This window comes from Desmodus rotundus, chromosome 2 (genome assembly GCF_022682495.2).
Source record: "Desmodus rotundus isolate HL8 chromosome 2, HLdesRot8A.1, whole genome shotgun sequence".
Taxonomy (NCBI): Eukaryota; Metazoa; Chordata; class Mammalia; order Chiroptera; family Phyllostomidae; genus Desmodus; species Desmodus rotundus.
In genome coordinates this window covers 105,723,864-105,736,745 of record NC_071388.1, presented here as the reverse complement: position 1 = coordinate 105,736,745, position 12,882 = coordinate 105,723,864, and the positions used below count along the sequence as shown (strand labels likewise).

Here is a 12,882-nt window from a genome sequence, read left to right as displayed (position 1 = left end):
TTAATTCCTATTGAGGCAACAATTTTTAATTTGCTTCAAATATAATACTCTAATCTTTCTGGGTCCAAATAAAGTATTTCTAAATTCTAGTCTTCATTAACTCATGCAACAAATATGCATAAGTAACTACTATGTGCTAGACACTGAGTTTGTAACAATAAAGAAAGCTGAAATAATTCCTTCATTCAGGGAGCTAAAGATCTTCTACCTGGCACTAAGTGAAAGAGAATTTTTTTTTCATTTTTTAACAGCTTTATTGACATGGAAATGTAAGGTGTACATATTTGAAGTGTACAACTTTGTAAGTTCTGATGTATCTATATGTTCATGAAACCATTACCACACCTCTCCCTCCCGCTTACCCCTCCCTCCCCAGCCAACCACTGATCTCCTGTGTTTCAGTACAGATTATTTGAATGTTTTAGTATTTTATATAAATAAAATTATACAGTATACACTCACTTTTGTCTATCTTCTTTGAATTAGTACATAACTTTGCTGTTTTTTCATATTGTTTCCTGTATCAGTAGTTATTTCTTGTTATTTGTGGAGAATTTTTTTAATGATATGAAAAAGATAGAGAAATGATTCCTTTATAATAAACAGCAAAGATACACTATTTGTACGATAATCCAAAAAGTATTTCAAAAGTGATCTGGATCAGTTATTGGGCTGATTGATACTTTGTCCATGTATAAAATATCAAAAATAAAATTTTAATTTAAAAAATAACTACATTAGCCTTTACTTCTGTATTTTCTCCCTAATTGGACAGTTACTAATAATTACCACATTTTGCCCTGTATAATGTGTACTTTTCTGTCCAAATTTTTGAGGGAAATGTAAGGATGCACATTATACACAGGTAGTACTAATTCTGTATCTATATAAATGTGTTTAATTCTTTTATTTATGCTTATGCATTAAAAGAATAATTCTAGAAAGCAATAACCATATCCATATGCAAAATAATACCCTGGAATACGATAATCGGTTTTGTTTCTCAATATAAATAAAAAAAAATTGAATTAAAACATTAAAATTAAAGTTTTTTTCTGAAAGTTTGGGCTAAGAATATGGGTACGCATTATACACAGCAAATTACAGTAATGAGGGTAGCAATAGTATATAAGTAGTACTTAAATCCTAACTTTTCAGAAGCAAATGAACTATGATACACAGCCAGTACAAAAATGGAAATAATTTTTAAATGTACAGGAAGACATACTAGACTAAAAAGTAGCTGGAGTGAATAATAAAAATGGAAAAGAATAATGCCTATTCTTGTAATAGCAATCTGTACTGGTAATAGCCTAGTGCCTATTTTAGAAAATCTTGGGAAAGGATTTTAAGAAAAAAAAAAAAATGTGGCCAGATTTTGGAAAGCCTTTTAGGTCAAGATAAGCAATTTGGAATTTGTCGGTTAGGAAATGGAGAACCACAAAATGTCTCTACGCTAGAATGATACAGATAAAGAAATGCTTTTAAATATGAACAATATAAAAAAATATAATAAGCACTTAAAGGAAGGGGACTGTTTTGAAAAGTAATCTAATGTAGTAAGAGTTTCAATTAATACAAACTATAGAAAGTAGGTGAATAATATCATGGTACTCAACTATCTGCCTTTTAATTGTGAGAAGAAAATTTACCCCACCTTTTTTCAAAATTGATGAAAACTAATTGAGTTGCTGACCTACTGATTAATTAATTTAAAATTATTATAATGGAAGCCATGTCACAACTGAAATAGCATCAGTTCAATATGTATCGTCTTAAAGTATGTCAATTAGTCTACAGCCGTACCACCCTGAGCACCCCCAATCTTGTCTAAAGTATGTCAATTACTTTTGTTTATTGGTGGACTCTAAATTTAAGCCATTAATATATGAAATGTTAAAGAGACTTATTTAAGAAAAAGAAAATCAAAAGTATGAACATTAAAATGACAAATTCACAATGATCAACAATTGAATCTAAAAAGCAAACTAAGCAAACAAGCAGAACAGAAACAGTATCATAAATATGGAGATCATTTGGAGGGTTCTCAGTTGGGGAGGGGGAGAATGGAGTCAAAGATGCAGACATTAAGAAGTGCAAATAGGTAGGTACAGAATAGACAGGAGGATGTTAAGAACAGTACTGGAGAAGCCAAAGAACTTGTATGTATAACCCATGGACATGAACTAAGGGGAGTGTGGGGTGGGGGGGATTGCCAGAGAGAATGAGGTGTACTGAGGGGAGGAAGGAAAAAGGGGAAAAATTGGGATAACTCTAATCGCATAATTAATAAAATGTATTAAAAAATAAGAAAACTCAAAAGTAGAATAAAAAAGAATATGAACAGGAACAGTTTCCACATTATCAACAGTTAAGTAATCCTAGTACCTTGAGACACAAAAATACAGTAATAAAAAGTTGCTTGCTATCCTTACCATCAATTTCAGTTACAATACCTGTTTTCAATTATGAGGTAGTGAAATATAGCTGCAGTTTCTTTAGGCTGGATATGTATGAGAGGTAACAAAGCTACTATTACATGACTAAGGAGGGAGCCAAGATAAGCATGATCCAGGCAACGAACAAAGCAGTCCCAAGCTCTACAAAAAAACAAACAAATTAAAGTTAAAAGTACACTATTTTTATTATTTGTAAAGCTTCATCAATGAGTTATTAGCTAAATAAATAATGATACAAGTAATAAAATTACAAGGTATCTGTAAAAATTGAATAAAGATCAGCACCATATACTCAAATACTTAATACATTAAGTCAAAAAAGCAAAGTGAAAACAGTGCTTATAGTATGCTACCTTTTGGGGCAGGGTTAATATGAAAAAAAAAATGTATGTGTGAGTGTGTGCACATTTGCTTACATTTTTAGAAAGAGGGGTTACACAAAAGTTAATAGAAATAAAACCCTGCAGGCTTCAAGCACGGAAACTAGATTCTCTGAGTGGACCTTAAAACAAATTTGAATTTGGGACAACGTAAATGTGTTATGTGATTTTGAAATTTAATAAAATAAAGGGTAAAAGCAATCTCTAAAAACTTTAAACAAAATGAAATGAATAAACCTAACAATATCAACTTGTGGTACCTACACACAGAAAACAGTTATTTCACATGACTTTAAAACATTATTCTGACTGTACATCTACAATAAGTTACAGTTAAGGACATGTAGAACCTCCAAGAGGCTTAAACTTCATTCAGTAAACTGCATTCAGTAAACTGCATTACTGTTAGCAGTAATATTTTATTAGATTAGTAATCAGCAAAACCCTACAAATCTCAATGGACTAAAAGTAGTGTAGGGAGGGGACATAAGGGGTAAATCTGTTTATAAAAGATACTTAAGGGGCCAAACAAATGTTTGACATGTGCACCTTATTTGGATTCTGATTCAAACCAACCAACATCTTTGGAAAAAACATTTTTGAGACAATTGGGGAAATGTGAATATACAATGAGTTTAGATGATATTAAGGAATTCCTATTAATTAGTACAATAATTTATGATGGTTACATCTGAGGTATTTATAAGTACAACAATGTAATACTGACGTTTTCTTTAAAACATTTCAACTAACAAAAACAGTGGAAGTGGAAGGTTACGTAACATTAGCAATGTTGATAACTGCTGAGGTTGAGGAGTGGGTGTGTAGAGATTCACAATATTATTCTATTTCTCAGTATGTTAAAAGATTTCATGGTAAAATGGTTTTAAGGAGGTAAACACATTCCCTTTTCTATATAAGTAGCCTTTCTAGCTTCATTATTTATGATTTGAACCCAATTTCCCTCCAAGAGATAAGGATTCAAGTTAGCGCCCCTATGAAATGCAAAAAAAATCTAACGAACTCAGGCAGTCACCTGCAACACAATTCAGGAAAATCATCCTTGAATCGAAGGCCAGTTCTCAGCGTTGTCATCATCTTCACCCTGACTGAACTGACATGTTTGGGTCCCATCAATCTCATCAAGGACATCAAACTGTTCAAGGCCTAAAAAGTAAGTAGGGCTTTAAAATAAAGCCTATAAAAAATATGACAGGAGGAGAAGAGTCATAAAGAAAAGCACATCCCACCCTAATTTCAGAGTAGTATCTATTCTCTGGCACACAGGTCCTAATGAATGTTGGCCAGTTCATTTTGTCCAACTTCTTACGTAGGAATTAAGAGTCTGAAAAATACGAATTCTGTTTTGTATTTTTTTCTCTTGAAGGTGATTTCTTGTCTTAGTCCTGATGGTCCTCTGGCCACTGATTTTCAAATTTATTAAGAATATAATACCTGCCCCGGCTGGGGGGCCTGGCTAGTTGAAGCATCGTCCCATGCACCAAACAGCTGCGGGCTGAACCAGTGGTTGGGGCACATCCTAGGCAGCAGGTTCTGAGGCATGTAAGGGGGATAACTGATCAATGTTTCTCTCTCAAATCGGCCGGCCTTCCTTCTTTTCTTCCTTCCCTCCCTCCCTCTGTCTTTCTCAACCCCTCTCTCCCTTCTTCTCTTTGTAAAATCAATAACCATATCCTCAGGTGAGGATTAAAAAAAAGATTACCTACTGTTTAATTTTCTTCATCTCCATCCCAAACTGCTATGCAGTACATGCATTTTCATCTTAATAGTACTAAATTCAAGATGCTCTGAATTTAGTAAAACAAGCAGGTACTGATGCTATACCCAGAAAATGATACATATATTCTATTATGTGGGAAGCACAAAATCAGACTTGTATTAACAGTTCCAGATTCTAATGAGGGGTAAAGAAACTCTCTAGTCAACTTTAATCATATGCCAAAACATGCAAAGTCTTTATAGTTTGAAACAAACTCTAGTTTTCTTAGAAAAGAGATTCTCTCACTTGGGCTAACAAGAAAGATTCCATGTAGATGAACTAGAAGTTGTTTGGGAAATTAAATTTACCTGTTGACATCAAAGAACAAGTACTGGTTGCTTAAGTTTATAGAATTTAATGTTGTGTCATGTCTTTATTAATTCCTTAAGGTTATTAAGACAAGGATAATTCAGACTGAAAATTCTATTCATGGATTTTTACTATAATTTTACAGACTGCAGAGGTAGAATCAGTATTTAAACTTCTAACACAATCTATGGACAAAACTTTCCAGTGGTGACCAATTGTTATAGCAATCATAATGAAACTTTACTGTGCTTAATGCATTTAAATATAAACTGACAAATAACTGAAATTACTTCACTCACTATAGATAACCTAGCATTTTTGGTCTTCAAAAGTACCATGTGCCATGACCCACATCAGACTAATGTGGACCAATACATTCAACTATACAACTTTCCTTTGTCTATCAGTAATTGTTGGTCTCTTTTTCCCATTGAACTAGATGTTGTGATAACATGAGATTGAAACTTTTGGGGCCATCACCTGGCACGTTAGCATACAGCCAATCCAGGGGAATTCAAGCTAAGAAATTAATTCTGAGAACACTGTGTCCAAAATCAAGCAACACCCAAAGCTATATCATCCCTCTACTTTCAGTTACAGGGCCAACAAATTCCTTTAAATCAGTTTGGGTTAGGTTTTCCATCCCTATTAAAAAAAATACAAACACTGTAATAATACAATTCCTCTTTTAAGACTCCCCAATAGCTTTTACAAGTTGTTCAGCAATACAGAATATCATATGTTTGATTACTTCTTGTCTTTGAATGTCCGTAACAGTATCAGAAATCATGTCTCCGGCATATTCTATATAAATTTTATTCCAGCACTCTGAGACTCAACTATCACTACCTACCATTTTCTTATCTTCAATGCCAACACTGGAGCTCAGTAACTGCATGTTAAAAAAGGCCAGAATGCCCAATAACTTGGGTTGCAAATAATCAGCCTAAGGAAAAACAATATAAACAGATATTATATAAATTTTAAACAGATCAAATTTCATAAACCAACAATTTAATTATTTAAACTAACATCATTTCTATTTTACCTAGTAGAACAGAAATAGACACCTGGTGAATTAAGTTTCTCCAAATGTATATATTTTCACAACTAATATTTTTAAAAATTTGTGAAACTCATTTGTAACCACCATGACAAAATACGATTAAACAGTACTGTGTAAGGAAATCAAGAGCTTTTGGGAGTTCCGACCAAAATGGAGGCTTAGGTAGAAACCCTTCACTTCCTCGCACAACCAAAAGGAGGATAACAACGAATCTGAAATCAGTAAACAACCAGAAGCTCCAGAAAATCCAATTGCATGGAACTCCGACAACCAAGAAACAGTCAACCAGAACAACCAGACTGGTAAGGCGGTGGACCACACAGACCAGCTCAGAAAAACCAAGGCTAGGCGGTGGACAGGGCAGGCGAGGCTGGCTGCTGCTAGGCTGAGGGCTGCGAGGGCGGGGCTGACTTATGGGGAAACTGAGACTCAGAGTTGACTGTGGACTACTGCAGTTGCTGAGGTGGGAGAAAATCCCAGTCTCCCATGAGAGTCAGTTGGAAAGTGTACCAGAGATGAGCAGGCAAGCTGCATAGGTCCCTCTCTGGCCCCTCCCCTACAGGCAGCGGGGCAGCCAGCAAAGAGGGTTGCCCTGCCGGGGGGGAATACCTAAGGCCCCGCCCCCTTACAACTTATCAGGTGTGCCAAGATGAAGAAATATGGCCCAAATGAAAGAATAGAGCAAAACCTCATAAAGGGAACTAAGCGATGAGGAGATAGTCAAGCTAACTGATGGAGAATTTAAAGCCCTGGTAATCAAAATGCTCACAGATCTGATTGAGCTGGGTCGAAAAATGAAAAAAACGAATGAAAGATACCAAAAATGAAATAAAGCAAAATATTCAGGGAACCAACAGTGACAGGAAGGAAACCAGGACTCAAAGCAACGATTTGGAACAAGAGGAAGGAATGAGAGTCCAACCGGAACAGAATGAAGAAACAAGAATTCAAAAAAGTGAAGAGCGTCTTACAAACCTCTGCGACAACCTGAAACATTCCAATATCTGAATTATGGGGGTGCCGGAAGGAGAGGAACAACAGCAGGAAATTGAAACTTACTTGAACAAATAGTGAGGGAAAACTTCCCCGATCTGGCGAAGGAAATGGACTTCCAAGAAGTCAAGTCCCAAGGACCTTGGACACAGGGAGGAACACACCAAGGCACATCATCATTAGGTTACCCAGGATTAAGAATAAAGAGACAATCCTAGAAGAAGCAGGAAGAAGGGAGAGAGAGTTGCCTACAGAGGGGTGCCCATGGGGCTGTTGGCTGATTTCTCAGGGGAGACCTTGCAGGTGGGGGGGTGGGAGGGTGGGTGCTGGAAAGAAGTATTTGAGGTCATGAAGGGCAGGGACCTGCATCCAACATTGCTCTGTTCAGCAAAGCTTTCATTTGGAATGGGGGGTGGGGGGACCAGCACGGATGGAGTGCTTCCCAGATACGGTCAGGTTAAAGGAGTTCATTATCACCAAGCCCTTATTATATGAAGTATTGAAGGGACTTATCTGGGAAAAAGAGGATCAAAAATCTGAACAGTAAAATGACAACAAACTCACAACTATCAACAAATGAACCTAAAAGAAAAGAAAAACAACGAAAACAAAAACTGGGCAGACGACTAGAACAGGAACAGAATCGGGGAGGTGGACATTGCATGGAGGGATTTCAATGAGGAGGGGGAAGGGAGGACTGGGGGGAGAAGGTACAGGGATGAAGAAGCATAATTAGTAGGTATAAAATGGATCGGGATATATAAAAAATGGTATAGCAAACAGAGGACTCAAGGAACTTATGTATACAACCCATGGACAGGAACTAGGGGGAGGGGAATGATGGAGGGTTGGAGGGCAGGGCAGAAGGGGCATAAAGGGGGAAAAATTGGGAGAACTGTAATAGCATAATCAATAAAAAAGACTTTAAAAAAGTGGAAATGGGGAGAGAACCAAGATGGTGGCGTAGGTGGACACACTGCGCCTCCTCGTACAAACAGAACTGACAGAAAATAGAACGGCAAGGAAGTTCTACACCAGGCAAATAAAAAATAAACATTTATCCAGACCGGTAGGAGGGGCGGAGACGGGCAGCCGGGGCAGAGAGGACTGGCGTGGCCGTGGCGGGACCGAGACTGGTGGAGTGTGGGACCAACGGGGCAGGCAGTCTGACCACTAGCAGACCCTGCGGCCCCACATTCGCGCAGATAAAGTGAGAGGGCTGGACCCAGAGTGGCAGAAAGGGGGAGGCAGAGCGCTCCTAGCACCCCGCAGCCCCACACTGGCGCACAGATAAACCGGGATGAAAGGAGGAGAGCAAAGCAGTCCTCGTAATCCAGGGCTCCAGCACGGGGGAAGTAAAGCCTCAAACCTCTGAGTGAAAACTCCCGTGGGTTTGGGGCGGCAGCAGGAGAGACTCCCAGCCTCACAGGAGAGGTCGTTGGAGAGACCCACGGGGGCCTAGAGGGTGCACAAGCCCACCCACTCGGGAGCCAGCCCCAGAGGGGCCCAATTTGATTGTGGGTAGTGGAGGGAGTGGCTGAAACCTGGTGGAGAGTGGAGCGGGCACCACTGCTCCCTCTCAGCCCCTCCCCCACGTACAGCTTCACAGCACAGAGACCAGCGTTACCCCGCCCTGGTGAACACCTAAAGCTCCGCCTCTTAAAGTAACAGACGCACCAAGACAAAAAAATAAAAAAAGGCCCAAATGACAGAACACTTCAAAGCTCCAGAAAAAATACAACTAAGAGAGGAAGAGACAGCCAACCTATCGGATGCACAGTTCAAAACACTGGTAATCAAAGAAGCTCACAGAATTGGTTGAATTTGTTCGAAAAGTAGATGAAAAAATGAAGCCTATGCCAAGAGAAACAAAGGAAAATGTACAGGGAACCAATAGTGATGCGTAGGAAACTGGGACTCAAATCAATGGTGTGGACCAGAAGGAAGAAACATCCAACCAGAAAAGAATGAAGAAACAAGAATTTGGAAAAATGAGGAGAGGCTTAGGAACCTCCAGGACATCTTGAAACGTTCCGACATCCAAATTATAGGGGTGCCAGAAGGAGAAGAGGAAGAACAAAAAATTGAAAACTTATTTGAACAAATAATGAAGGAGAACTTCCCCAGTCTGGCAAAGGAAATAGACTTCCAGAAAGTCCAGGAAGCTCAGAGAGTCCCAAAGAAGCTGGACCCAAGGAGGAACACAACAAGGCACATCATTACATTCCCCAAGATGAAACAGGAGAGAATCTTAGAAGCAGCAAGACAAAAGCACACAGTTACCTACAAAGGAGTTCCCATAAGACTATCAGCTGATTTCTCAAAAGAGACCTTGCAGGCAAGAAGGGGCTGGAAAGGAGTATTTTAAGTCATGAAAGGCAAGGGCCTACATCCAAGATTACTGTATCCAGCAAAGGTATCATTTAGAATGGAAGGGCAGATAAAGTGCTTCTCAGATAAGGTCAAGTTCAAGGAGTTCATCATCACCAAGCCATTATTATATGAAATGTTAAAGGGAGTTACCTAAGAAAAAGAAGATCAAAAATAGGAACAGTAAAAATGACAGCAAACTCCCAGTTATTAACAACCACACCTAAAACCAAAACAAAAGAAAACTAAGCAAACAACTAGAACAGAAATAGAACCACAGCAATGGAGATCACATGGAGGGTTATCAATAGGGGATTGGGAGGGGGAGAGAAGGGGGAAAGGTACAGAGAATAAATAGCATAAATGATAGGTGGAAAATAGACAGGGGGAGGGTAAGAATAGTGTAGGAAATGTAGAAGCCAAAGAACTTATAAGTATGACCCATGGACATGAACTATAGGGGGGGGAATGTGGGAGGGAGGAGGTGGGCAGGACAGAGTTGAGTGAAGGGGCGGAAAAGGGACAACTGTAATAGCATAATCAATAAATATATCAAAAGAAAAAGTGGAAATTATGAGCTTTTGAATTCTGCACTGGGCTGGGGTGTAATGCAAGGCTATGGACATCAATAGATATAGACTAGGTATCACTGACCCTATATAGCACTTTGGATTAATTCTTTCTTGAATGAGGGTCCTAAAGGAGAGAGTTTGGGCTTTACATCAGTCAGACCTGGGTTTAAATCTCAATTTTGATACTTCCTAACGTGTGATTTTGGATGAGTTACTTAACTCCTTTGAGTCTTTCAAATGGGAACAATTAAAGCACTTCCTACATAGAGTTGTTGTAGAAGTTAACTAAGATAACACGCATCAACCACGGAGACTACAGTAAAGAGTTAAACAAATATAAATTGTTAATATTACAACAAACTGGGAACATGAGTAATCTGCAAAGAATATTCCTCTCTTTCAAATTCTTTACATACAGGAAGGAAAAGGCAAAAGAAAAAGAACTGGGGAAGAGCAGCAATTAAAGTATTTTCCAACTCTGAAAGAAAGTTGCATTGCTTGATGGTGAGGCACCTGATTTCCGGATCCCCAGGTTACATACAGTGCCAAGGGGAGGGGGAGGATCGGAGGATGTGTACTAGCACATAGTAGAAAAGAAGTTAGGTGCCCAACATGTCTCTCCAGATTAGATGCTGGGATAAACTTTTCTCTTGCCAAGCATAGAGAATCATCTGTCTCTCAAGCTTAAATTACATTTAATTTGCAAACTTCTGATTTGGATTAAGACTTATTTTTAGGCTTAATAATCCATAATTGCACAGTACCAGATCCTGCTTCTTAAAATAACAAGGAGACATAGATGACACTTATATAATCTATGTTGACATTCTAGTTATAAAGCCCTTTGAATTAGACAAATGGTTCATTCATCTACCACACACCAAATATTTATTATCTATGCCTAGAATACTATGCCAGGTTCAGGTGTAACAAGATAAGCAACGTCACTTTCTCCCTACAAATATGAATGGAGGACATTAAATAAGTAAATATGGTTGCAGTAAGTACTATATAGAAATCAACATAATCACATGATAGAGAAGAACTGGGATAAGGGAATTTAGATAGGGTGATCAGGAAACTCTGAGATCTAAAGAAGGAGAAAGATCCAGGAGATTATTCCAAATACTATTATTCCAATAGACTATCTAGTGCAAAGACTATGAAGCAGGAAAAAGCCTGACATGCTAAAAGATGCTAAAAGATAGTGAGAAAGGAAGAAAAGAGCTGTACAACATGAAGGTGGAAAGTTATATCTAAAATCACATATAGTTTTATAGATTTTACTTATAGAGCAAAGAAAACCACAGAAGGAATTTATTTCAGCAAGGGAATGATATGAGCTAAAGTTGTACAAAGAGCACTTTGAATGCTATGTAAATAACTGAATATAGCTATAGAGAGGGAAGAGTGAAGGGAGAGAACAGTTAGCAGGTTTTTGCTGTTGTCCTGGAGAAAGATGATGGTCACTTGTATGAGGGTAGTGACAGCAGAGATGGAAAGATATATTTTGGAGAGAGATGTGATAGGACTTATGGAGGGCTCATGACTGATTCCCAGGTTTTGATTTGAGCAAGTAGGTTAATATTGGTACCATTTCCTGAGACAGGGAGATAAACAGGTTAGGGAGGTAAAATTAAGATTCTTACTGGACATGTTATATTTAGACTTGTTTGAGATGTTTATAAGACAGGCAAGTAGAGATGACAAAGAGAAAGTTAGATAATCTCTGTATGCCACTCTCTCTCACCCTCAGATCCATTTGCTACCCTTTTCTGCACTGCTCTGTGCCTGGAAGGCTTACCAGATTTCATCACTCAATATCCCTTTCCCTCTGGCTTCCCTCTGAATTTAGTTAATAGGAAGTACCAACGGAGGAACGGAGAGCAGGAGAAAAGAGCGTGGTACTTAAATTTCCTGCTCCTTCTGGGTTTTGAGGTGGTTCTGCCAATGGCTACATCCCCCTACAATGAGAGATCTCCCCCCACACCATGGTTTTAGCTCTCAACCAGGTTCTGGTAACACCACTTCTTATCCTTGCCCAGGACTAATGGGAGCATAAGTTTTCTAGTCCCTGGGTTCCTTAACATTTCCTGCTCATTCTCTTAACTTGCCCATGACAATGAAATTAGCCCCCTTTATTGAATTATTTTCAGTTAAAGATCTTTGTGTGTACCATCTGTTTCCTACCAGGACCTAACCTGTATAAATCCGTAAGTACAAAGCTCTGGAGAGGTCTGGACTGGAATTTCAACTATGAAATCACCAAAATATAAATCATATTAAAGCAAAGGGACAAATGAGGCCAGATTCTCTTCCATTTAGGGAGAGAATGTTTACAGAGAAAAACACCCGATTACATAGTCTTAAATCAATCTAATATTTAGAGGATAAAGTAGAGGAAAGAGCCAATAAAGACTAAAAATGAGTGGACAATGAAACAAAAAGGAAATCAAGAAAATGTGGTATCACAGACGGATTGAAAGAAATAGATGGATATAGGAAAGGATCGTCAGTTGCACTGAAAGCTACTGAAAGGTTGAATAAAATAGAAGAAGAGAAGTAACTACTGGATTTCACAGCAGGAAGACTGCTTTTGACGTTGACTAGAAGTTCAATAGAATAATGAGAACAGAGTTGGACTAGAATGAGCTAGTGAATGAAAAATTCATTGTGAATGAGCTAATAAATGAAAAATTCATAATGAATGGAAAAGGAGAAAGCAGAGACAGAAACTTCTCAAGGTATATTGCGGATAATCTTGAGAGTCTCTTGAAGGAATCAGGCAATCAAAAGACAAAAAAATAACAAGCCTTAAGATTTTTTATATTTTTTCAGATGAAAAAAATGAAATAGTAAAGTGATTTCAGATACAAATTTTGATAGGGAAAGATAAAAAGAGATGACATATCCTCTAATCTCCCTTACATCCAACAACGGGTTTAAATATATT

General features: G+C 38.1%; 1 protein-coding gene across 4 annotated transcripts in view; it reads right to left on the bottom strand.

Moving 5' to 3' along the window:
* ATR (ATR serine/threonine kinase) overlaps positions 1-12,882 on the bottom strand; it is a 134,575-nt gene that overhangs the window by 79,891 nt on the left and 41,802 nt on the right. For all 4 annotated transcript variants that reach the window (XM_053918513.1, XM_053918511.1, XM_053918510.2 and 1 more), the window contains 3 exons: positions 5,782-5,874; positions 3,876-4,006; positions 2,457-2,600 (listed from right to left, as the gene is read on the bottom strand). In XM_053918513.1, coding sequence (XP_053774488.1) covers positions 2,457-2,600; positions 3,876-4,006; positions 5,782-5,874 — 368 coding nt within the window. The remainder of the gene's footprint in view (positions 1-2,456; positions 2,601-3,875; positions 4,007-5,781; positions 5,875-12,882) is intronic.